The sequence below is a fragment of the Lutra lutra genome, chromosome 6 (assembly GCF_902655055.1).
Source record: "Lutra lutra chromosome 6, mLutLut1.2, whole genome shotgun sequence".
In the NCBI taxonomy this organism is placed as follows: domain Eukaryota; kingdom Metazoa; phylum Chordata; class Mammalia; order Carnivora; family Mustelidae; genus Lutra; species Lutra lutra.
Window position 1 is genome coordinate 59,079,637 of NC_062283.1, and position 26,453 is coordinate 59,106,089.

Below are 26,453 nucleotides of genomic sequence, written 5' to 3' on the forward strand. Positions count from 1 at the left end.
TCTGCTGGGAATTCTGTTTCCCTCTCCCTCTGCCCTCTCACCCCACTCGCTTGCACACTCTCTCTCTCAAATAAAAAAATAAATCTTAAAAAAATAAATGTGTGTATTCTATGCAGGTGAATATATTTGTAAGCTGACATTGGATATCTTTGAATATGAGTCCAGAAAAAAAATAGATGTCACGCCCATCCGAATTGTGGCAACTGAAGAAATGAAGGTGACATGCGACAACAATCCTGTATCTTTGAACTGCTGCAGTGAGATTAATGTGAATTGGAGCGCGATAGAATGGAAGCAGGAGGGGAAAATAAACATTCCAGGTGAGAATGTTAGATGCCCTTTTACATATACGTTTTTGCCTCTTGACCAAGTAAAAGTGGGAGATGCACTGGGTGGGAGAGGAAATGTCAGGTGACTGCTTTTTCCCAAACTTCAGACTATGAAAATGGAACTAGGCTTGATGCCAGCTCCAGCTTAGCTATTCTAGAACAACATTCCAAAAATATATGCATACAGAGGTCATGCTTGGGTTGTGGACAAGATACTGGCTGAGAAGACCTGATGACTTTGGTCCACAGTAACTCTTGCCTGTAGAAGAGCTGGTCCCCCACCTTCCCTCCCTCTTCATCTTCAGCAAAGAGCTAAGGATGAGGTCATTGACTTTGCTTTGGAGTCTGGTTCTGAACTTCTCTTGTCTGTGTGTCTTCTCCTGGTGTCTGTCCTTCTCAAGTCTCTGCCTCTGTCCCACATCTTTCTGTATTACCTAACTCTGTGTCTTTGTGTTTTTTTTTTCCACTTCTCTGTATAGACCCGTTTGTCTCTCAATTGTTCCATGTCAATTTCTGATCCTACTTGGCTTCCTTTCAGATCTGAGATATTACTGGAAGTTCTCCACCCTCCCGTTTATACTCATGAATGATAATAATAATAAATTAAAAGAGCAACTCTGACCCTGTTTTGTAACAGTTTATGATTAATCAATGTTTTAAAATATGTTATCACTTTTGATCATATTTAACCCTGATCACAAGTTTGAAGCTGGTATTTTTTTGCCTCCAATTTGAAGATAAGGAAATTGAGGGCGACACAGACTTATCCAAGGTTGTCAGAAAGGAAAAGACTCACCTCAGGTCTGATTTCCCAAGACCAGTGTTTGCCTTGGCAAAAGTATGTTAGCCATGCCTGAGGAACCAGGGCTGGGGCGGGCTGATCTGGAAGAGTTTGCTCTGGAGCAGGAGACTTTTTTGTCTGGAGACTTTACATAACAAGACCCAATCCTTCCCTTAAGAAATGACAGCTTTATGTGTTCATCTTTACACAAAAAAAAATCATTTAAGTAAAATGTGGCTTTACTCGTGAAATTCATCAGTGCTGTAAAGTTTTACAGTACAGACTCTTTGCTATCAGACTATATTGTTATAAAAAAATAAAATAATGATTAATTTACACGCAAATCATCCTGAGCCCATCTATTTGCAAAGCGCATTTCACCTGCTGCTTCTGTATTTTACTTTAAATCCCCCATGAAGGGGGAAAGCATCTGGTTACTGTTGAAAATGTTGACACAGGAGATGGTTAGTCACTTCCTTGATTTTTCAGGAAGAGGAGGTTGTAGGCACCCTGGAGGAGCGGCCAGATGGGAGAAAGACCTTGCAAAGTTCCCTCGGTACTGACTTTATACACTTACAGCCCGAGAGGTGAAAGCCTCGCCCTCTGGCAGAGGAACCAGGAAGTTTCCAGTACAAATGGTCAGGGACCTCTCCGTGGTCACCACTGTTTCAGACATTCCTAATGCCCAGTGTGGGAGACAGAACAATGGATTTCCTGCCATGGGGCTGGCCACCTGGGGACCCGCACTGTCCATTCTCTGATGAACTTAGCCTTTGCCCTCGGCACCTGGCCTTCTTCCTCCCCTCGTAGCCTCCACTCTGAAGTGCGTGCTCTCGCGCGCTCTCTCTCTCTGTCTCCAAATTCCACGAGCTCTTTAGCACCCATTCTTCCAGGTCAATAGGAGACAATCTAGCAAAATAACTCACTCCAAAGCACGAGGAACTGAATGACCTACCTCATTTCAAAAACGGGTGCATTTCATTTTCAAAATACAAGGGATAAGACAGAAGGAAGGTAATCAGCAGTGGCAGAATTTCTAACATGAAAAGGGTAGTCTTTTTTGAATGGGGGGGTGCTTCCTGGAGTTTTTCAACTCATCAGGTAGCAACTAATAATATAAATGGTAATGGTACAGAAGTAATAGTATCAGTAGTAGTAATAGTAGAAGTGGAAATAGTTACTATCATTGGTGCAGCATCTTGCCTGCCTAGTGTAGTACTAGCTAGCCTCTTTGCTCCTAAATGGAAGAGTCAGCCAACTGTGACAGTGATGGAACTGCTTCTGTATCTGCAGGCAACCCAGAAACTGACCTAGAGTCTGGCTGCAGCAGATACACCTTCAGGGCGGATGGGACTCAGTGTCCCAGCGGGTCCACTGGAACGACAGTCATCTATGCATGCGAGTTCGTCAGCATGCACGGAGCCAGAGGCAGTAAGAACATAGAAGTGACATTCACTTCCGTGGGTAAGGACTCCTTCGCCTCCAGCCAAGGGCTATCAACCCCCTGGGAATATCTCTGAGCTAGCTGGAGTGTGGTTGGGGTAAATCACAAGCGGGAGAAAGAGGGGGGTGTCCCTCCCCAGGTCTGCCTGGCACTGAGAAAGCAGGAAGGGACTGGAAAGGAGAGTTTCACACTCGGATTAGTTCTGTTTAAGTCATTGAGTTCATGACGAAGGTGGTGTCCCAAATTTTCCCTTTTCCTTCCGTGAGCCCATCCTCCTTCCCTAGCCAGGCTCATGGCCCACCACCAGCAGGTGAAGACACATTCTGTTCTGTCCTCCCTCCCTTCCCACTCTACCTATTCCAGACAGAACCTTGCAGGAAGCTTTAATAATTTGAGACTTTATGATCGTTTTACAGTTGTCCTGAATGTTTTTTAGTCTTTGACTAAAGGCTTTCAACTGAGTTAGTCTTTTTTTTAAAAGTGTCATTTATTCTCCTCATGTATTCTAACTTCACCCCTGTCTGCAAAAATGGGGCAGTCACACTTGTTTTTCTCCCCATTTTACAAAACCTGAACCACTTAGATCAATCACCAGATCACTTTGAACAATTTGGAGGAAGGACTAACACCAACACTACTGATTACCCTCGTTCACCCTTGCTACTCTTGTGACTTAGGGTTTTTTACAAAGATCCAGATGGCGCTTATCTGAAAACATTAATACCATAGAAGAGTTCGTGGGTCTTCTGAGCAATTTGCAGCTTTCTGTAGTGAGAGCAGGTGGACGCTTCAAGTTTCAACTCAGAGTTGTATTGATTAGATGGGATTTTGGTTGTCACAGAAACATACTTAGCTTTCACTGAAAACCACTGGTCTGGTAGTTTGGACGTTTTCTGAGAATCGAGAGAACCAGATTCATGGTTCCATGAGCCTCTCCCTTTTCACTCTCAGAAGCCGCTGAGCCGTAGAAAGGCATCTCCACACCAGATCCCGACAGCCAGTGAGGCCCATGGGAGGGACACGGCAATCCATGCTTATGTGATTGGGGGACTCTATCTGCACATTGGGATCCCAGCCTCTAAGGGGCACTGTGGGCAGGTCTGATTTCTTTTTATTGTGACAAAGGGCAAGATTCTACACTGGTGGGAAAAGCTGGCTGGCATCAGTGGGTTCCAGGCATGAAACCGTTCACTTCCAGGAGATAAAAGTGAACGGCATTTTGAAATGTCAATGACATGCTCAAAGAGGGGTGAAAGGTAGAAGCAGAGGCCCAAAAAAGTGGACTGTCCATATAAGCCCTTACCTTTGTAAGGGTCTTGTTAACATTTTTGAGGAATAATTCCTCATGAATTTATGAGGACATTCTCATAAGGAGGAGTAAATGTAGAGAGACTTAGAGTTAAGGTGTCTCTCCCTACCAGTTTGCCTGAGACTGTCGTGGTATAATTATTTGGGCAATACATTCTAGGATGCCTGCACCTCAAATGTTGTTCCAGAAATTACTCTTTGACTTAGTAAGTGTTGGATGTGTACTATAGTCAGTGGTAAGCCCTGGGAAATGCAAAGACATAGAAAAGAGAGCCCTGCTCTTAAGGGGTTCACACTTTTATGAAGAAGAGATACAGAAAGAGAAATTAAAATACAACACGGTGTTATTTATAACATGTTTTAAAAGGGTAGAGAATGGCGTTGTTACAAGAACAGAGCCATTGGGCATGGAAAAGGTTGAGGGGAGCTTGGGTTATGTCAACAGCCCTAAGTTTGCAACCTTTTGCCCTGCCGATCATCAGGAGATAATTCCAGCCACAACAGGGAAGTGCACCAGCTCCCAAGGCAGGAGATGGAAATGAGTACAGTTGAGAGCACCACCGGGAACAGCCTAGAAACAAAGAAAGCCCAGGACCCACAAGGTACCCATCCTGCAATGACACCAGTGGAGTCAGGACGGCCCATGCTCTCTGCCTCTGTCTTAAATTTCACTCGTGTGTCGATGTCACCAGAAAGACTAAATCTTGTGCTTGTTGTTGGTTTTTCTTTTGTCCGTTCTGTGTGCGTTCTTTCAGCCAACCTAACAATAACCCCGGACCCAATTTCTGTTTCTGAGGGACAAAACTTTTCCATAAAGTGCATCAGCGATGTGAGTAACTATGATGAGGTATACTGGAACACTTCTGCTGGGATTAAAATATACCAAAAGTTTTATACCGCCAGGAGGTCTGCTGCTGGAGCAGAGTCGGTGCTGACCGTGAAGACGGCGACCCGGGAGTGGAACGGTGGGTGCAAGACCCCAGACCCTTTCTGTTGCCATGCTGCCCAGGGCCCCTGGGAACACCCTGAAAGAGGGACCAGACCTGGAGGGGCTGTCCCAGGATGTGCCTGCGCCACTGCACTCCATGCAAGAGCTTTGTAGGGGAAGATGTCCCAAATCTTCATTGTATTCATGTGGAAACAGAGGCTCAGAGAGAATAACACATGCGCCTGGGCTCCTCCTTCTCACGGTGCAGTCTCAGGACTGGAACTGGGATCTCCAATTCAGGAGCTTGCACTGCCGCCATGAAATTAAGAGGATTGTTTCGCTGCTTATGTTTAAAGATGTGTTTGTTTATTTTAGGGAGAAAGGGAGTACCTGCGGGAGGGGCGGGGAAAGGGAGAGAGAATCCCAAGCAGATTCCCTGCTGAGTGCGGAGCCCCGTGCTGGGTTCAATGTCATGACCTGAGCCGAAACGGAGTCAGATGCTTAACTGACTGAGGCGCCCAGGTGCCCCAAGAAGATTGTTTTTAACAGTGGTTTTACCAGAATTTTAGGAGTTTTTCACCCAATCGTGATTAAAAAAAAAAAAATCTAGGTCAAGTATTTATATGCCTGGTTCCAAAGAAAGGAATATCTGCATTTCGTATTTATCTCTACATGTTATTCATGTTGGAAAGAAATGCAGAGATTTGGAGGGTGGAGAATTATTTGCTATAATTGCTGCAATAAAAGTTGATATGTATTGAGCCCTTCGTATGTGATAGGCACTGTGCTAAGTGTTTGAGTGGATTAGTTCATTTACAACATAAACCTAGAGGATGCCTGTGTGGCTCTGTTGATTAAGAATCTGCCTTTGGCTCAGGTCATTCTCCCAGGATCCTGGGATCTAGTCCCACATCGGGGGTCCTTGCTTAGTGGAGAACCCTGCTTCTCCCTCTGTAAGTCACTCTCCCTACTTCTGCTCTCTCTCTTTCTCTGAAAATAAATAAAAATAAATTTTTAAAAACCCCAATAAACCTAGAGGACAGTGTTATTAGTATCCCCATTTTACAGATGAAGAAACTGAGGCCCAGTGAGGCTAAGTAAAATATCTGAGGTTATACATCTGGAAAATGGCAGAGCAAGGGTGAAATGGAGACTGTCTGGCCAACCCAGGACCACTCCCCTCTGAAGGCTTTCATTAGTTATAAGTTTAATCAGTCCAGGTCCTACAAGTCCCGGGTCTTTATTTGCTTGTGTAAGGCCTAGGTATCATTGTAGAAATAACTGGTCACTGTGGTCGGCCTTGGTAGAATACAGTCAGGACACAGAGTAGTGTTCCCCCATGCTGAGCTTAACCTATACTGTCCAATTGCTCTTCCCCTTGTGGAGTCATAACTGAGGAGGAGACATGGCTTTTCCAGGAACATAAACTATTTGACTATCCCATACTCGGGACAGTCAAAATCCCGTTCTCATCTAAATTAACTATACTTTTATTTCATATCGAATTTACATTTCCCTCCCTCCCAGCAAAAACAGAAGGGGGTTTGTTCTCTGTCCTTGTTCTCCCTGTTTTCCCTCTGGCTATGTCATGGCTCTAGTTCCTCCAGAGTTTGGGCAAAGAGAAAGAATGTTAAGAAAGTAAAAGGGTCTTACTCAACTGTAGGTGCTGTTACCATCTTCCTGCCCTGTCCCCATGATGGCTGTTCAGGTCATGGCTCATCTTGTGACGGACCCTGGTATAAAGACCACTGGGATAAGGTTCTCTCTAGAAGCTCAACCCAAGGATCAGGCTCAGCCCCCTCTGCCTCACCAAGCACAGGCTGCACAGCCTACTTTTGCTGTAGCCTTCCCTCAATCCTCCAGAAAGACCTCTCGTCCTTAGACTTTCCTAGAATGGAGTCAGACATCAGACATCTAACTCTAGGGTCCACAGGGGAAGCTCCCTCAAGAATTTCAGCCTAACCCCTTCCACACACTTTGATGGTATCATGGTGCTGGCATGCCCACTCACTCACAGATGGGACGAGAGGACACCATGCCACCACAGAGCTCTAGCTGGCTGACAACTGTCTTTGAAGAACTCCTCAGCCCTGCACACACCCAAATTCCCAAGATTCTCCCTGAGTTAAGTAAAGAGACTTGGAGTAGGTAATGGGAGCTTGGTTTGAATTCCAAGGGCATCTGGCTCGCTCAGTTGGTAGAGCATGCAACAATTGATCTCGGAGTCCCAAGTTCGACCTCCACATAGGGTGCAGAGATTACTTAAATAAATAAATCTTTTTAAAAAAGAAAAAGAAAAATGCGATTCCACACCTAATAGGCTGTATAACTTTAGATAAGCCACTTAATTTTATTTAAAAGTAAATGACTATTTCGCAATGGGTTAATCCTTCAAATACATAGAGAACCCAGGAGGAGAGTTGATCAAACCTTTTCTCGTCCAGTGTCTAGGAAGGTGTGACGTGCTCTTGCCCATGCCTGACAGGAAAAACTAAACTTCATCTTAACCTTCCCAGCCAATGTTTTTTGGAGCAGTAATCACATTCCATCTCATTTTGCTTCCTTCCACACAGGAACCTATCACTGCATATTTAGATACAAGAAATCATACAGTGTCGCGACAAAAGATGTGAGGGTTCACCCACTGCCTCTAGAGCCGGACATCATGGTGGACCCTCTGGAGGCTACGGTTCCGTGCAAAGGTTCCCGTCACTTCAGGTGCTGCATTGAGGAGGACGAAGACTACAAAGTAACTTTCCAAGTGGACTTCTTATACTTTCTTGCAGGTAAGACACGCATTGCTGCATTGTGGGATCTCAAACTTTCCTCTGAAAATAGAGGTAAAGAGACATGAGGATTGCCTCAGAGACAGAATGTAACAGAGGGTACCTCATGAACTTTATTACCTTCTGTTGTGCTGTGTGGCCCATGGCTTGTTGGTTTTTGGCATAATTTGAGGGTGTGTGAGGGTGGAGCCCATGGGTTTTAGTGGAGGCTATTGAAGACAGTGTTAAGACACCTTCACAGGCCTTCTGCTTCCTCAGTATATCCAGTATTCTGGTGGTCCCTCTCTCCATGCTATGCATCAGCGTGTTATAAAAGCACCACAGAAATCCTTTCAGATGCACAGCTGAGCATCCAAGAAAGTGAGAGAAATAACCAAGGGCTAAAAACATAGAGAAAAAGAAAAATAGAAATGCTTTAGCTTCTGGTGGGGCTTCTCTGAGGATATCAGTCAGTATGAGAAACCCAGAAACTTGGGGTAGTTTTTCCTAAAGATTTTATTTATTTATTTATTTGAAAGAGAGAGAGAGCACACAAGCAGGGGTGGGTCAGAGGGAGAGGGAGAAGCAGACTCAGTTGAGCAGGGAGTGTGACATGGGGCTCAATCCCAGGACCCTGAGATCATGACCTGAGCAAAAGTCAGATGTTTAACCGACTGAGCCACTCAGGTGTCCCAGAACCTTGGGTTTGAAGGCTCTGAAGGGCATGGAAGAAAGGTTCTGCTCCCTATGCAATGACTAAAGGGCCCAATGTCACCAGAACAATGTCAAGACTCTCAAAGGGTGACATGTTCACTCAGAAGAGGATAAGCAAAAAAACAAAATTTATCCGCCAGAGTTAAGAGCTTGGCCTCATTTCTGGGTGGGCACCATTTTCCCCTGAGAATTACAACCATCCTGCTCTCAAGCTGCAGAGTAATTAATGTATAGTGGTCCATGGGTAGCACCCAATGGTACCTGGCGTGCACACACACACACACACACACACACACACACACACACACAAATCAAATCCTTTAAGATAGAAGGTACCCTCAATCCAGAGACCTCAGGGTTCCTACAGATTAAGGTGAACCTAGTATGAGCTCGCAACCCCAAATCTCACAACAGAGACACCTTCATGAGGGATTTGCAAGCTCATTCATTCTTTGAACAACTATTCGTGGTGACATGCTCAATGCAAAACACCATAGGAAGCAATGAAAAGGGGATGTGAGAGTTGGGGCACATGTGTTACTAACTAGCTGGAAGGGTTCTTGTCCTAAAGGAAGATCCATATAATGATAAATTTCCAAAATGAACACTGCAGATCAAAAGAACCCCGATGTTCAGAAAAGCAGGACCCAGTAGAGACAAGGATTTAGAGAAGGTATGTGATAGGAGGCTATAGACTCCCTCTGGGTACTGGAGTACTGAAGCATTTCACCATCCTGTGTTTAACATACATGTATTCAGTGCTCTCTAGGGGCCAAATACTGAGCTAGGCCCTGGGAGATGCAATGATAAATAAGACCAGGTACCTTCTCTCCAAGACTTTATCAATGTAAAGGAGGAGATAGACCCATAAAGAAGGGACGCTAAACCAACGTGGAAAGGCAGGACAGGAGAAATGCACAGGGCATGACAGGATGTGGAAGAAAGGGATGCTGAGAGGCATTCTGATTGTCCAAACTGTACAGGCACAGATTTGGAGTCATGAATGGTGGAGGTAGGGGTTAGGGGAGCACCATGTAGGGGTGGGCTGACTTACTTACTTATAGACTAGGGGCATTTTAAAAACCACATCAGAAATAAATGTGGCACATGCCTTGGAAAAGTTTGGACATATTATCCATATTGGATCATTTCAACAAAATATGTGCTTTGGAGACTCATCTTGTGACTTGATTCTTCCAATAATTCTATCTCAGAAAAAGAAGTTAATGGAAAGCAAGTGTGTTACAAACACAGTTTCTCGGCAAGCTTAGTTTCCTGGTGTCCAAAGAAGCTGGACATTTTTTGTCACTTTACCAATGCTGCTAACAATTCCGTCCGGAGCTCAGCTATGAAGATTAACCTGGTTCCAAGTAAGAGCATTTGAAATTTTTTAAAAATGTGGTAGTCATGAGCAGGGATTCATTTATTCATTTGCTCCCTCATTCATCCATTCAATAAATGGATATTGTACACCTTCGTGTGGCAAGCCTTGGGCTAAGGGTGGAGGGTCTAGAAGAAACAACCACAACCACAGCAACAACTAAGCCATGGGGACTAACCTCAGGTGTAGGGGAAAGATGTGTGTGATGACATCTAATGTGGTGAGGGCTGAACTAGAGATCACGCAGGAGACCAAAGAGGCTGCCAGGTTTCATTCTACTGGTGAGAGTCAGGAGGAAGTGATCAAGAAGGTCTTGTGTATGAAGCTCTATTTCAGCAGAGTCTGGGAGGCAAAGCACTGGACTGGGCGGTGCCTAGTGTCTTTGCGGGACTGACACCCCTTTGAGGTTTCAGCAAAGGAAGGAAGGGTGTCACCACTAGACAGGGCTACATGAAAATATCAATCTAAAAAATAGGCAATCATCTTTCCCATCCTTCGTCATCACCAAGCTTATATCCCCCCCTGCATAGTATTTTCAAGGTAGAAGGTCATGGTTTATGGCCATTTCTATAATAGCCCATGACCAAGAACTCTCCTCAAGAGCATCAAAGAGGCAAGTGAATAAAGCATGGTCCAGGGCTTCCACTAAAAACAATCCTCTTCCCCAGAAATCTTGTCTGTACCAGGACCTCTGATATCCAAAACATTCATGACTCTATCACCAGGCATGTTTGGTTTACTGAGTGATCTGTGGTAATTCTCATGTATTGGTAACTGAGCTCTGGACACCAAAGTGGGAAGCAATTTAGAGTTCCCTATCTCCCTGAGTCACTGTTCCCTGACCCTACCAAGCACACCTCTTTCAGGGGCAGCCAAGACCTCTTCTTCACCGCCCCCCATGCCGCCATCTTCACCCAGGCACAGACATGTTTTATTCATTTATGTTTGTTCTTCTCTTTCCTCATACCAGATCTGATTCCTCTTCCTTTTCCCAGTAGAAATTACTTACATATTTCAAGATTTTATACAATGACTGAGAACTCAGTTGATGTTAAATTTGTAAGTTGGTGAGAAAGGGATCTTATCATCAGAGAATCAAAGTCCCTTGGAGATCAGAGATTCTGCAACAAATGTCATTTTCTCATTCCAATCTGGTCTTGAGTTGACATGAAGTAGAGTCAACTCTAAGGGCAGTCAGAAGGAACAAATGTTTACAAATATTGCTTAGAATATTCAGGTCATGGGTACCTGGAATTTCCACTATTAATTATATATGTGAATTAAGGCAGTGCTTCTCAACCTTGGCTGCATGCTAGAATCACGGGGGAAAGTTAGAAAATAGCCAATGCTTAAATCTCAGCCCCAAGGGGTTCTTATCTATTTGGGCTGAGTGAACCAGGACATTGGTATTTTCCTAGCTCCCCAGGTGATTCGAATATGCCAGAGTTGAGAATCCCTTGGATTAAGGCATATTGTCCCTGAGATTCCTGGTAACCTGATTATCTCTTATCAGGATGAGCACACATTAAGCTCTCATGATTTTTCCATGGCTTAGATTTAACAGACAGCAGAGAGAAGATTCCCAGGGATCAGAGGCAGGGATGAGGCATACAGAAAATAAATTGTTAGAAAAGCAAATGCATGTGAAAGATTTGTGTCAAAAGCACTAAAAGGGGCTTTGGAAGATCAGGAGCAAAATAAAGAAAGTGGGTAACTCCGAAAAGGTTGCAGAAAACTAAAGAGAAAAATGAATTCAAACAGCAACATTCTAGCTAGCCCTGACCCTCTTTTGACTATCCTTTTTCCTCCTTTCAAACTGTCCTTTTTATTTCCGTTTCCAATGCAGGAGAGAAGATCATGTGCCGAGATCCCACAATAGGTGTTGGGGAACCTGGGAAAGTCATCCAGAAACTATGCCAGTTCTCAGATGTACCCAGCAGCCCTGCAGGCCCCACCGGCGGGACAGTGACTTACAAATGTGTAGGCTCCCACTGGGAGGTGAAGAAAAATGACTGCATCTCTGCCCCAATACATAGTCTGCTCCAGCTGGCCAAGGTGATCTTTATACCTCTTTGACTTTGAGCTCTTGGTGGGGAGATCCATCTAGCTTATCATATTTCTTAGCAAATGGGCCTTGGCCTGGTTGGTGTTGCTCCCAAAGCTACTTTTATTTGTTTATTTCCAAAGAAGAGGCAATCCTAGAAATGCTTTATGTTTTTCTTAAGTACAAATATGGAGACCACAAAATATGTATTCTGCTCTGGGACCAGCTGTGTACCTTCACCTTGACTTCTCAGTGCCTTGTTTCTATTACCTCTGAAGTTCAGGTAGAATTATCTTCTCCTGCTACTCTCCTTTGAATAATCTTGATTACCAAGTAAGTAGCTCTCATCTTTTCAGAAGGAGGAGATACATTAAAAAAATAAGGTTCATCTGTGTAAAAAAAAAAAATATATATATATATATATATATGCTTGGGCTTTCTGCTTTTATAGGTCTGAGATTTCTTCCACCCTTAGAGGTAACCTTCAGTTATGAAAGATGGAACTAAACTGCCTCTCTTACCTAGAAGAGAGGTTCCTGCCACGTGGTAGGGGAAAATTTCTCCTTTCATCAGAATAAATAAATGTTACCTCATACTGAAGTTGTCAAGAGTAGAGACCTCTAAAATGCCATGAGTCACACTAAACAAATACTGACAAGGCCACTAGTGGAGTTCTAGTGAATGATATTGTTAGACAAGCCGTTCCAAACACTCTCACTGTTGGAAGAAGAATTAAGGAAAAGGAGTGGCACTGATTTGTGTCTCATCTAATTATCTTCTGTCTCTCCTCTTGTCTTGTACTAAATTCATTAAAATACCTACTAGGTGCGAAGCATTATTGCAGGTGCTCTCAGGGTAAGGCCACAAAACCAGAATTCTGTCTCTGATTTGCTAGAGGATGTAATCCTGTTGGGTAGTTCAATACACATTAATTTTGCTTAGGATAATCAGGAAGCTCTGCTTGAAGAACTTGGCCTCTGAGTTGGACCTGATGAGGATGCACCAGTGATATGAATTTCCCTAATTGAGAAAGATGGGAATATTTAATTTGAATTCAATGTTGGGCCCTGGTCCCAATTCTAGATACTTAGATGCATTTTCAATGGAAAGGTTGGCCTGTTAGCCTATCAGATCTATCCATTCAATGTATATTTATTGAATACCTATTATGTGCCAATTTATGACTTATACTGTATCAGGCATTATAGCATATCGGATGGAATATAACATGTTTCAAATTGCTAAGGAGCTTGTAATTTAATTGGAGAGATATTGAAAGTCAAACACAAGATGACATTGGTAGAAATGTCACAAATGTAAAAGTAGGTTAAATATGTTAAGTATGTTAAATAACACTTACGGGGGCATCTGGGTGTTGTAGTCCATTAAGCATCTGACTCTTGGTTTTGGTTCAGACCCTGATCTCAGGGTCGTGAGATTGAGCCTCACATTGGGCTCCATGCTGAGCACGGAGTCTGCTTGAGATTCTCTCCCTCCCTCTTCCCCTCCCGCTCATGCTCTCTCTCTAAGATAAATAAATAAATCTTTTTTTAAAAATTAACAAAGACTTAGGAAGTCAAAGGAGGAAACTCCCCTGGGTTGGAATACTCATCAAAGTTCTTTATGGATGAGGTCGAATTGGAGTTCATCCTTTAATTGTAAGTAAGGGCTTAGGAAGTAATAGGGTAAGTAATTAGGAAACAGAGGTGGGGATGGCCGTATAATTTACCATCCAAACCAGGACACATTTTGAAAATAAAAGAGAGTGCTAGTAATAATTACACTGGGTCAGCAGATATAAAGCAGAACTGTCCCAGGAAAATTGGGATGGAGAGTCACCCCCCCAATGGTCAGCAAAGTACCCCTAATGGTCAGCAAAGTAAGTGACAAGAAAAAGCAGAGTAGCAAATGTGTTTCCATACAGACCATCAAGGGATAATTTTACTCCATTTTAATCTAACTCTCTAGGAATCAGATCCCCTTTCCTTTTTCTTTAACTAGTAGTCATCGGGTTGACATGTGTTTTACTCTTCCCCTTCTATGGGTGAGGTCTCATTCTATTCTGAATAGCACACAGATTAAGAGAGAAATTATTTTATAGGGTATATTTATAGGAATGGAGAAAAAAAAGAAATCCTGAATGTAAGAGATTTTCATCATGGGTAGATCAGCAGGATTTGTTGACAGGACTGACTGGCAAGGTTTTTGAGTGTCTGTTTGTGTTGGCTTTTGTTTTACTAGGCTTTGATCAAGAGTCCCTGTCAGGATACAAAGCTCCCAGCATACCTGAAGGATCTTTCTGTCAGCACAGGCAAGGTGAAACATGAAGTCAGCTCATTTCCCGGGAGCCTGGGAGCCATCATTAACATCCTCGATCTGCTCTCAACAGTTCCAACCCAAGTGAACTCAGAAATGATGACGGTGAGTTGGTTGAGACCTTACAGGAGTTTTGGGTCCCCTCTTTTCACCCCTTGGGACTTCTGGTCAAGAAACGTAACTTGTCGCCATTATAGCTCCTTCTTTGTCTTCTCCAGAACAATACTCTGGATTTTAGAGTCACAGAGTATGCTTTGTGCTTTGTCAGCTATGGTTTTTAGGGTGTGTGGTGGGGGGGTGTTTCTAGTATTCATTTGGAGATCAAAAGATTTCTAGTATATTCATTTGGAGATCAAAAGAATCTCCATCTCAGTTTCCTCATTAAAATAGAATGGATACTTATCTGCTTTCTAAGAAAACCAGGAGGGAAAGGTTTTCAGAATATTGTACAATGGAATGGATGGAATGTATGGACTTCTCAGTGATCTAGAACTAAACATGAACTTGAGGCAATCAGGGTTCTGAGAGGAGTCAACCAGAATTCAAATGAAGAGCTCAAATGATGAGACTTTAACGAAAGGATACTTTCAGAGGTCAATCCAGGGATTAAAAAAAAAAAAATAGAAGCCAGTACTACCCTGAGGCCTAAAGGGGAGAGGATAGTGCACCTAAAGTGGAGGGAGAACAAAACCTTGGAGGAAGGATCACTAGCGGGAGCAACAGAACTATCACCAAAGATGTGCAGAAGACAGTATGTGTGTAGAGGGGAGAGGGGGTGACTACGGTGGGTCGTAGGAAAATATATTTCAACTTCTTCCTTCTCCCACCTTCCCATCTCCTGCCAATGCTTCCCAGTGGCCAAACACAGCCAGAGGTACCTGGCAAGAGCTTGGGGAGCAAGGGTCCAAGGAGGTTATGTGGACCTCCTATGGTGAGGGTAAGGGAGTGCCACCCACTGGGTGGCTTACCATGACAGGAACTTATTCTGTCATAGTTCTCAAAGCTAGAAGTCTGAAATGAAGGTGTCTGCCAGGCCATGTTCCTTCCCAAGTCTCCAGGAAAGACTTTCTCTGTCTCTTCCAGTTCTGTGTAGCTCCAGCACTCTTTGGCTTGTAGCTGCCTCAGTCCATCCTCTCTGTCTTCATGGGACCTCCTCGTTTCCATTTATCTTCTCCTCTTCTGTCCCTCATAAGAATTCTTGACATTGGAATTAGAGCCCACCTAGGTAATCTGGGATGATTTCCTCTCAAGATCCTTAATTTAATCACATCTACAAAAACCCTTTCCCCAAATAAGGTCACATCCACAGGGTCTGGGTATTAAGACATGTTCTTTTGGGCACCAACATTCAACAAACTACAAGGCTCATAGTTTCAGATTGAACAGAACAAGGCAAAGGAGGGCAAAGAAATTATATTGAGAGATTGAGAGAAAGCCCAAATGGAAAATGACAAACCCAAGTTTATGGGAGAAAAGATAAAAATATTTAGAAAAAAAAAAAGAATGACGCCTTTGCCAGCAGTTTGGCATTCAGCTTTGGAGAGGGTCTTTTGAAACAACTTCACCCTTATTGAGAAAATATCACTCTCTACAGGCTTGAGATTTTAGATAATATAATACAGTGAATACATATCTCTACCAGTCTGCTGAATTGGCCTTAGTGGGTAATGGGGGGTGGTACTTGGTAAATGATTAAAGAGGTCTCCCAGCCCTGGGGATGCATCCTCTGCTAATTCCCTGCCGTAAGAAGGAGGGACACAGAGCCCCATTGCCTGCGATGCCTCATTTTTCTCTTATCTTTTCCTCTTACCTGTTATCACACAACCAGCTTCTAGGGAGATGTTATTTTTTCTCTTTTATGATTGAAAGAATTTGGTTGGTTTGACCCCATGTCATGTCAATTACAGAACATTCTCTCTACGGTTAACACCCTCCTCAGCAAGCCCATGTTGAGTACCTGGAAGGTGTCCCAACAGCAACCGACCAACCAGAGCTCACAGCTTCTAGATTCAGTAGAAAGATTTTCCCGAGCATTATGGTCTGAAGATGGCACTTTTTTGTCCATCAACCAAACGAATGTGCAGATGAGGAGCATGATAATAAAACCTGGCCATCCAAAACCCTACAAACAGAGCTTTGTTTTCTCAGACTCAGACCTCTGGGGCAACGTGGCCATTGAAAAGTGTGAGCTGGGAAGCCTGCCGTGGGGCTCGTCTATTGTCACTGTGGCTTTCCCAACTCTCAAAACCATCCTCACCCAGGACAGTCAAGGAAAGAATGTTGCAAACAGCTTAGTGATGACAACTACTGTTAACCACAATATAACCATGCCATTCCAGATTTCAATGACTTTTAAGAACATCAACCCTTCAGGTGGGGAACCACAATGTGTCTTCTGGAATTTCAGCCTTGCCAACCACACAGGGGGGTGGGATAGTAGTGGGTGTGAAGTGAGACGAGTTGACGGGGACAGTGTCTCCTGCATCTGTGACCACCTGACATCATTCTCCATCCTTATGTCCCCCGACTCTCCATACCCTGGTTCCCTCCTGGAAATACTACTGGATATCATCTCCTACATTGGGTTGTGCTTTTCCATCTTGAGCTTAGCAGCATGTCTAGTGGTGGAAGCTGTGGTGTGGAAATCAGTGACCAAGAATCGGACATCCTATATGCGCCACATCTGCATCGTGAACATTGCTGCCTCCCTTCTGGTGGCTGACATCTGGTTCATTGTGGCCGCTGCCATCCACGACCATTTTTATCCTCTCAACAACACAGCCTGTGTGGCCGCCACCTTCTTCATCCATTTCTTCTACCTCAGTGTCTTTTTCTGGATGCTGACTCTGGGCCTCATGCTCTTCTACCGCCTGGTTTTCATCCTGCATGACACGAGCAAGTCCATTCAGAAGACTATTGCATTTTCTCTTGGCTATGGCTGCCCTCTTGTCATCTCAGTCATCACGGTGGGGGCCACCCAGCCCCAAGAAGTCTACACCAGGAAGAATGCCTGCTGGCTCAACTGGGAGGATACCAAGGCCCTGCTGGCCTTCGTCATCCCAGCGCTGATCATCGTGGTAGTGAACATGACCATCACAGTTGTGGTCATCTCCAAAATCCTGAGACCTTCCATTGGAGACAAGCCAAGCAAGCAGGAGAAGAGTAGCCTGTTTCAGATCAGCAAGAGCATTGGGGTCCTCACACCACTCTTGGGGCTCACCTGGGGTTTTGGTCTTGCCACTGTGTTCCAAGGAAGCAATGCTGTGTTCCATATTATATTTACACTCCTCAATGCCTTTCAGGTAAGTTCTGCAGGGCAGGGCTCTCAGGAAGTATCTGAACTGGTGGGACAAATTAATGATAGAAACACAAACAGGGGTAGGAATGGGGAAGGATTTTAGTCCAGAGGAGGCCCTAGCCCTAAAGAGGGGGAATTACAAGAACCCAGTGAGATAGAAGGGACCCATTCCTCTGCTCCCATGGAACCTTATACCTCTTATCACCTGCATTATAATTTAGCTGTATGCATGACTTACTTTGAAAAGCCCTAATAATACAAGTAGGAGGAACGTCCCTTCCCTACACAGGATTTTTCTATTTACCCAACATTATCACGATGCCACTTACTATCTCCTAAATGAAAATGCCACTATTAAACCAAGTCATTTCTCCACTTAATTTCTACAAGCATTAAATGAGCACTATCTTTGTGAAGTCAGGGATAGCATCTGTCTTCCTTATCACTTTATCCCTATATTACCTAGTGGTACAGTGTAGGTGCTCGATAACCGTCCGGCAAATAAAATGAATGTCATGTGCCACATAGTATGTTCGCTAGAAACATTTGCTGAAGAATGAGAGAACGAATGCCCCATGTAGGGTAGACGTTCTGCTCTATTATACTAAAATGAAAAAGACACACCCTTTGCTCTCTTGCAGTACATAACAAACTATATATAAGCCACGTTGTTAGAAGAGCTTTAGCAAAGGTACAGGCAGCAAGGAAGGAATGCTTAACTCTGATTCAACCAGCAGGTGGGGGGTAAGCATGGGCTCCCATGAGCTGATGAGGAGGCGAAACAGACACGGTCCCGGATGCTCTTGCCAAAGCCGCACAAGACCTAACCTCTGCTCCTAGGTCTGGCTTCAAACTATAAGGCTCATGTCTAATGAAGTGTACAGCATGGCCTGACTAGAAGGGACCGGTCATTTCACCTGAGGCCCCAGGTCCGCATCACAATGACGTGAACACTACTGCAAATAGAAGAGGTGTATTCAGCTGCCCAACAGCTGGCAATGCCAGGCTAACAATACTTCCTATTTTGCTGGACAATAGACTATGATTAAAATATCCTTCTTCCCAATTCTTTTTTTTTCCCCCAGGGATTATTCATTTTACTCTTTGGATGCCTCTGGGATCAGAAGGTAAGAACTATAACCGTTTCATGCTTCTAGAAAAGTCAAAGTGCTTGTGGCATATTGAACTCATGATGGCTTCTTTTAAACAATGGTAGGTCCAGGAAACCTTGTTAAAGAAGTTTTCACTGTCAAGATGGTCTTCACAGCACTCAAAGGTCAGTCTTTCCTTTTAGAGACTTTTGAAAACCTCTCTCTCCACACCCAGGTTTAGCATATTATTTCGCTGTTTTTGCTTTGGACTTGATTCTGCCTATTAAGGTCAGCCACAGAACTACCATTAAGATGCTGTCCCACATCTTTTAGTAGGAATCGGATAGCACAGATAATACCAATTGGAGGTCGAAAATCAAAATTCACTGAGAAATAAGAAACTTCTGGGGAAATTTAAGGCACTAGAGAACACAACGTAAAGAATAACGACGAGTATATTTTCCATAATTCATTTTGGAAAGTAAGCATTGCACTCAAACGTATTTGACTGTCGTCACATGTCAGAAGATACCAAACCCTATCAAACAGCAAAACATGCATTTGAAAGTTATTTTCCTAAATCTGATGAGAGTCCAGTATTTCCAAGTGGCTTTCCTGCTTGATTTGTTTGAAGCAGAAATTCACGCTCGTCCAGGCTTTTTCATGGGAATGAGAGATGCAGACAATGACCACTAGTGGGCAGCAAATGAAACATCCTAGAGATAAAACAGAGCTTTGGTTTAACATTTGCTTTGTAACTGTCTTTCTTCTCTTTTTCAGTCAACATCCCTAGGTTCATCGACACCAGTATTTTCTATGAGTTCTCCCATATCAAGAAGATTTAACAATTTGTTTGGTAAAACAGGTATGTAGTGACCTCTAGGTCACTCCCTAGAGCACTTACTTACTTTGGGTTGACTCAAACAAATTTGCCCTGATGGGGAATCTCACACCCCTACCTTCCCACTCCCCGATTTACAACAATCACTGACAATGGCCTCATTTGGGCACAGAGGTTAAATACAGGAACTTGCTTACATTTTCCCAAACCACCAGGAGGCTGGTACAGAGGGCAGCTAATAATAACTTAAGGATAACTTCAGTGGGCAGCTAATAATAACTTGAGGATAAAATTTGGAGAATCTTGACAAGCCTGTGGAGAGCTGTCTGTCAAAACTCTATCAACTACAAAAAAGAGAACTGTGAATTGCTGGCCTTGTCAAACATGGAGTTCTTTGCTATTCATGCCTTTTTTTTTTTTTAAGATTTTATTTATTTATTTATTTATTTGCAAGAGACAGAGAGAAAAAGAAAGAGAGTGTACAAGAAGGGGGGGAGGCGGAGGCAGGGAGGGGTTGGTGCAGAGGGAGAGAAGCAGGCTTCCCACTGAACAGGGAGCCAGATGCAGGACCCTGGGATCATGCCCCAAGCCAAAGGCAGACGCTTAACCGACTGAGCCACCCAGGTGCCCTCTTTGCTATTCATGTTAAATAGAAATAGGAAGGTCATGTTTATGGGCTCAGGTGTAGCAAAAAATAGATTTAAAAAGGTCTACTATAGGATCACATGCTGTGGGCTCCTTTCCCCTTTTTATTTTTCTTTCCTTTTTCTTTCTTCTTCTTCTTCTTTTTTTTTTTTGGATTGTGCTTGTTGTACACATTGATGTTTACAAAACTGTGCATAAATGTAGGAGGAATCACCCAAGTTGTAGTCACTCCTATTCTATTAGGAATCAATCCCTACCTTGGAGGTATAAAATCAATAATGTTAATGACTTTGGGCAATGGGTCTCAGCTATGCTGGGAAATTGAAACCTCTGTCCACCATTCCCCTACCTCCAGGAAACCAATTACCAGAATTGCTTCCAGCTTCTTGAAAATGAACCGGTCTCATAAAGGCAGGACCTAGAAATGTGTCAGTATTCCAGACTAAGGCTTTTCCTGTAAAATCAAATTCGGGGGCACCCGGTTGGCTCAGTGGGTTAATAAGCCTCTGCCTTTAGCTCAGGTCATGATTTTAGGGTCCTGGGATTGAGCCCTGCATCGGGCTCTCTGTTCGGCAGGGAGCCTGCTTCCCCCTCTCTCTCTGCCTGCCTGTCCACCTACTTGTGATCTCTCTCTCTGTCAAATAAATGCATAAAATCTTTAAAAAAAAATCAAATTCAGAGAATGCCTATTAATTGCTAGAACTCCAGAGGACTTGGTGTTTGGGGCTTCGATTTGATGCATTACTTATGAGAGTGGAGAGGCTTTCCTTTTGACGTTGAACGTCAGTGATTGGGCCTGCTGTGAAATGATCCAACCTTCAAGGGTAGAGGACCACCATGGCACTTGGCCGACACTGTCACTGGAACATGCCAACCATTTGCATCCAAGTGAAAACCCTACAGAATGGGTTTACTGAATCAGAATTACGCAATCTGAAGCCAAAAAAAATGTGTTCTTTTTTTTTCTGAATCGGGCTGATCAAAGTTGGAGTTCAGGCTGTGTTCCTGAGGTCCCAGGGCCTGAGATTCCCAGTCACTGCCATTGGACGTCCTCTCCAGGGTCATTTTTACGGCTCCGTGTTGGCCTGCTTGAGGATCCCATAATCACTGTAACTTTGGTTTATGTTGTCAGCAGCCCCAAGGGGCCCTCCAGGCAGTGATGGAAACCTTGTTAGCAGTGGCAGCTCACCAATCTGATGGTAGGGTGGGCACCGTGTCCCTTCCTCACCCAGCACCCCAACCCCACTTGCCCATGCTCAGTCCCTGCCTCCTGCTGATGCCAGCCCATGTGTGACTGCTCCATGGCTGCCCCCACCACCCCGCTGCACTTTTGTTAGCAGCCCCTGACCTCCACTTCTTTCCTGGTCCTGCTTTTTCTTCTCCTTTAATTTGCTACTTTCTTTCCTTTTCTGCCTTTCCTCCCCTCCCCTCCTCTTCCCCTCGCCTTCCAGCTCAGCCCTTGGACCCCTCCCAGGAGCCTCCCCAAGTCATGCCCACCCAAGGGGACCAGGGAGCTTCCCTCACGCAATGTCCCCAGGCCCATGCATGTGGTGGCATGTGGAGGGCTGCCCATGTTCACATTCTCCCTGTCCTGTAGAAACCTGGCTGCTGGTTTGATGGGAAGTAGTTAGTGCTTGTCTTGTCGGCTGCCACGCATGCTTGAGAACGACGGCTGTTTGTTCTCTGGCCCTTCTGGGTCCTGGGAAGGGGGTGGACATGGGTTTGTTTCCAGGTATGGCAGAGCCTACCTGGCTCTCAAGCGAGAGCTCCCCTCGGGCCACATCGGGAAAGGTGCATGCCACCGTGATCATGAATTCTTGCACTTAAGCCTGAGCTGCTGCTCTGTTTTTCAGGAACATACAATGTTTCCACCCCAGAGACAAGCAGCTCATCCCTGGAAAACACATCCAGTGCTTACTCCTTGCTCAACTAAGAACAGGAAAATCGACCCGTGTGTGACTTCTTTAAAGGACAGTGGATATGCTCAGGAAAAAAAAAAAAAAAATATTTTCAAAGCCATGGGTAAAATGTTTCCTCCCCAGGCTTTCTGGAGCAGATGCTGAAGAGACTCTCTCATTAGGGAAAAGAAGCTTTCTTTCCTAAAGACAGACTAAATGTAATTGTTAAGTTTATTTGCTGCCCCACCCCCACTACTTGTGTGATACTAGATGTGTACAGTATTTAAGTGAGACTCAAAACCCCTAAGGCCCAACTTCCCTGTTTGTAAAATAGAATTTCAAAGAGACATTTTTCCTTGTCATATGTTGGGCACAAAAATAAGCTTTCATTCAAATAATAAACACAAGGCTAGTACCTAGGAAATACTTCAGTGAACTCTCAGAAGGAAAGAAGGAAGGACACAGGAAAAAAGAAAAAAATAGAGAAAAAGAATAAGAACCACATTTTTAAAATTTCCATGTTAACATAATCATTCTGATACTGCAACATGGAGAAGACAAAAGTGGCTCAAAAATAGAAACTGAAATAAATCATGGAGAAAGTTTGGTATTTTCTTGGTATTTTCTTAGCTACATGAGAAAAAAAAATTTTTAAAGACAGTGGGAAGAGATTGGGAGGAAATTGTAACATCAGCATGCTTGCAAGTGGATAATAATATTTACAAGAAATGCATGGAAGAAGATGTAATTTTCCTGATGTTAAACGCACACAGACATATGCTGGTGCACGTGAAGGTTGGAGCTCAGGGCAGGGAGCAGGCAGAGGAAATGGGATAGCCACGCTTCACCAGATCCAAGCAGATCCAACTGCTAGTTACATTTTCTACCATTTATCAGAAAAGCCTTACCTTTTGGTTTGTTCCACTTTCTGAAGGCAAAAAATATATATATTTTTATATCCATCACTTGCCAAATGTGACATATGGTGATCTAAATGTGATATATTGCACTGGAAACAGATCGCAACTGTTGTATATTGCATTTAACAGCTTTAACCAGGTACTTCTCTGTGCATCATAGGATAGATTTTCATAATCTTATGGCATTGTTTATCATTGTTGTTGCTACTGTGGATTTAGAGGCCCTTGGTGTGTGGTCTAGCTCCCCATGTATTAGCTCTTTCAGTCCTTAAGTTTCAAGACCAATATACAGTAAGAGTTTTGTATTGTCTAATTTGTGTTCATTCCAACCACTTGGAAATCCTCTGAAATGAAATGTTACAGTTGGCTACTCTAGGCTCCCAATGACACTTGACCTTGATGAGTAGATGGTGGAGCTTTCCCTGAGGATTTGGCTGTCTGTGAATTACGTGCATGTGTGTGTGTGTTGCTTGTGGTGTGTGCATTTCATAAAAATATAAATATTTATTAAAATTGTACCCATATTAAAGTTAAGCATGTGCTGTAGCCACACAACCATACATTCCAAATTCAAGTCTGATCCCAGAGACACAGTGAAACGGAATAAAAATATGGGGCTACTCGGGGAATGTGGGCAGTGTGGTCTTCATAAGGACTGAGAACCAGCAGGGATCCAACCAACAGGAAGGTGGACAGAAGAGGCTGCGATGTAGCAACCTTTTGTTCATTGAGTTTTGAACGGGTTTTCTTGTAACATTTTAACTCTTTAACATTTCTTCTTTTTATTTTTTATTTTAAATTCTACTTCTGCCTCTCTTTTCCTCAGGGAGAGAAGCAGGTGGGGCAGATAGAAGTCTTAATAGTGTTTCAAGTAAATGAGCTGCTCGTTTCAACACATTCACCAATGATGTAGACATCTACTCCCACGTTTGCCTGGAAATTGTCACAAAGGAAATGATGAAGCTATAAAATTCTCCAGGGATGGTCAGCTTGGGGCAGAAATCAGTACCGAGGTGACAGAGCCGGAGGCTAGGTTGGAGGATCAATGGGATGAGAATTAGAGGTTCGAGAGAGAATGGCTTTGATCGATATGGTTCCTGGAGTGATCTCAAGGATAATGGAGGCAAGGTTATATAGTACAGTGTGTGAGACTGGCCATCGTGACATGATCGGCCAAAGAAAGTGAAGCCTTCAGGAGGAGCTCCAAGATGACAATGGGACAAGAAGCACTGACCTTCCAGCCACGACAGTAGGGATCCTTTGGGAATCATTGTGTTGTGAAGGAACCTCTATAATGGCAGGAACCTTCGTAGCATTCATAGGATGTGGGTTTGGCCCTTTGCCCACGTCCATTTACTGAGGCACGTTTCCTTACCCCCAACACACACGTGCGTGCACACACACACACACATATGAGCTCATGGTTTCAAGCCACCACACCAGATTGAAATTCCAGAAAACCTATGAAAACAAAAACTTAGAGATGTACTTGCTCAACTGCAAGATAGTTTAACCACTGCTGTTTGCCAAGAATATCCTAAAAAAAAAAAAAAAAAAAAAAAAAAAAAAAAAAAAAAAAAAAAAAAACAATAGAATTCAATATTGTAAAAAGAGAGCCATCCGTGAGTCTGTGAGGTCCGTGAAAGCAGGAGCCCTGCCTGGTCCTGTGTTCACAAGTTCTCCATCAACAATGACTGCAAGGATTTTAGCAGCAGATTTCTGAGGAAGAGGAGGAAGGAATGACAGCTCTGATGGTGGTACAAAGTGAGATATATAGTCTGCCCTGCTTGCAAAGTGCTCACTGCTTCCCCATGTGCCTGACCTGTCAGTGGCCAAAACTTAATTTGCATTAAAGGGTCTTCTATTAAGTCAGTTCCTTGCAAAGGGATCTGTACTAATGCTTCAGAGGTTGTGAGGTGAGAGCATTCACAAAGAAGCAACTAATCTGAGCTACAGAAATATTCTCTGGGAATATTAAGTCCAGTGTGACACATCATGTCTTGAAGGAGTCGTGTTTGCCATCCTCCTCCCCATTTCTTAGAGATGGAAAAAGAGATAAATAAGACCCATGGGGTTTTCAGAATATAAGTTGCTAAGGCCAGAAATTAAGAAACACTGGAAAATTCTAGTCTTTTGTCATTTGTGTAGAGAACTTCAGAAAGATCAGTGTAAGGAAGGTTAAAAAAAAAAGTGACATGGGGATGAGAAAGAGCATAGCAACTGTCAGTGTAGATGCAGGGGAGGGAGTTATTCTGAGGTAAGAGGAGAAGAAAGTCACAACCATTGGAGAAGACAAAAGGAAATAAGTATGGTCCCAGAAATCCCGTGTAGATGGAAAGCATTTGATCTGTGGCACATGAAGGTCAGACAGAAATTGTGCACCCCAAAGAGAGCCATGACCCAAGCCAATGGAAGTCTGTTTCCCTGAGTGCCCAAAATAAAGGAGGGGCTTACAATGGATGTTATCTTTCTTATGTATTTTTTTTTAAATGTCTATGAAAATAGTGTCTCATCATTTGACAGATGTTAGCTTTGGAATGAGAGGCTATAGATTTCTAAAAGTGTGAATTGGGATATGAAATCATGTCATCATAGTACGCCAGTGTACAGCTATGTGTCCTGTCCATGCTTATAACAATAAAATATCTAGTGAGATCTCATGAAGCTTTCTTTATATAAATTGTCTTCTCTTTTGTAACTAGGCCAGTGCTGCTGTTTCAGGCTTCCCTACCAGAAATCCAACCAGCATTTAACAGCATTCTTTAAACAGTGAATGGCTGCGCTGCTTCCGTTCTCCAGGCATAGTGGGCGGGGGGGGGGGGGGGGGGGGGGGGGGCAGGGGAACCAGAAGCTTCCAGCTGAGCTCCCTTGGTTGACAGCGCCAACATCTTTCCTCCCGCCCTCCACACTCCCATGCACCATGTGAAGCCTGGAAGGTTACAGAGGGTTGAAAGGAGGGACCTTGAAGCAACACTTTCAGGACCTAACTGTCCGGGAAACAAATAAACAGATATGTGTTCTAACATTTGTGTATGGCTTGGTTGGAATTTTCATGGACGGCTGAAAACAGAGCACTGTGAGCTCTGCTAACCACAGATTCTTCCTGCAACGTGGGTCCATATTTCCTGTTTTCATATTCTATTGCTGCGTAACATGTTTCCACAAAACTTAGAGGCTTAAAACAGCACCCATTTATGATTGCATGGTTTCTGGGGGGTCAGAAGTCTGTGCATGGCTTCACTGGGTCCTCTGCTCAGGGTCTGGTGAGGTGGAACTCAGGCTGGCAGCTGTGGATTCATCTGAAACCTGAGATCCCCATCCAAGCTCCTTGGTTGTTGGGCAAAAGTCCATTCTTTGGAGGTAGAGGACAGAGGAGCTCAGCATCTAGAGGCCATCCCCTGCCATGTAGCCTACTTTACAATGTAGTTCTTTGCTTTTTTAGATTCAGCAGCAGAAATTCTGTGCTGCTTTGAATCTCTGACTTCTTCAGTTTCTGATCCTAAACTTTCTTTTAAAGGACTCACCTGATTAGGTCAGGCCCACCCAGGGTAATCACCCTGGATAATTCAGGTGATTCAGGGGCCTTGATTACATCAGCAGATTCCTTCACCTTTGCCATATAATATATTCTAGTCCTGGGAGTGACGTGGTTGCAGGTCCTGTCCACAGTGAATCGGAGAGGATTATACAGGATATTTCATCAGATTGTTTAAATAAACAACATTAAGGACACAATGCTGCTCTGCAGAT

At 43.7% G+C, this 26,453-nt stretch overlaps 1 protein-coding gene across 6 annotated transcripts in view; it reads left to right on the top strand.

Moving 5' to 3' along the window:
* The window catches only part of ADGRF5 (adhesion G protein-coupled receptor F5), a 96,540-nt gene extending 71,177 nt beyond the window's left edge, over positions 1–25,363 (top strand). For 3 of the 6 annotated variants that reach the window (XM_047732798.1, XM_047732796.1, XM_047732799.1), the window contains exons 10-22: positions 117–320; positions 2,404–2,574; positions 4,345–4,464; positions 4,618–4,827; positions 7,364–7,576; positions 9,484–9,639; positions 11,497–11,705; positions 13,936–14,115; positions 15,918–17,312; positions 18,394–18,435; positions 18,525–18,584; positions 19,180–19,264; positions 21,739–25,363. In XM_047732798.1, coding sequence (XP_047588754.1) covers positions 117–320; positions 2,404–2,574; positions 4,345–4,464; positions 4,618–4,827; positions 7,364–7,576; positions 9,484–9,639; positions 11,497–11,705; positions 13,936–14,115; positions 15,918–17,312; positions 18,394–18,435; positions 18,525–18,584; positions 19,180–19,264; positions 21,739–21,818 — 3,125 coding nt within the window. In that variant the 3' untranslated portion in view covers positions 21,819–25,363. Of the gene's footprint in view, positions 1–116; positions 321–2,403; positions 2,575–4,344; positions 4,465–4,617; positions 4,828–7,363; positions 7,577–9,483; positions 9,640–11,496; positions 11,706–13,935; positions 14,116–15,917; positions 17,313–18,393; positions 18,436–18,524; positions 18,585–19,179; positions 19,265–21,017; positions 21,085–21,738 lie in introns of all 6 variants that reach the window. The other 3 variants (XM_047732801.1, XM_047732802.1, XM_047732800.1) reach the window with 2 other exon arrangements.
* The last annotated feature ends 1,090 nt before the right edge of the window (positions 25,364–26,453 follow it).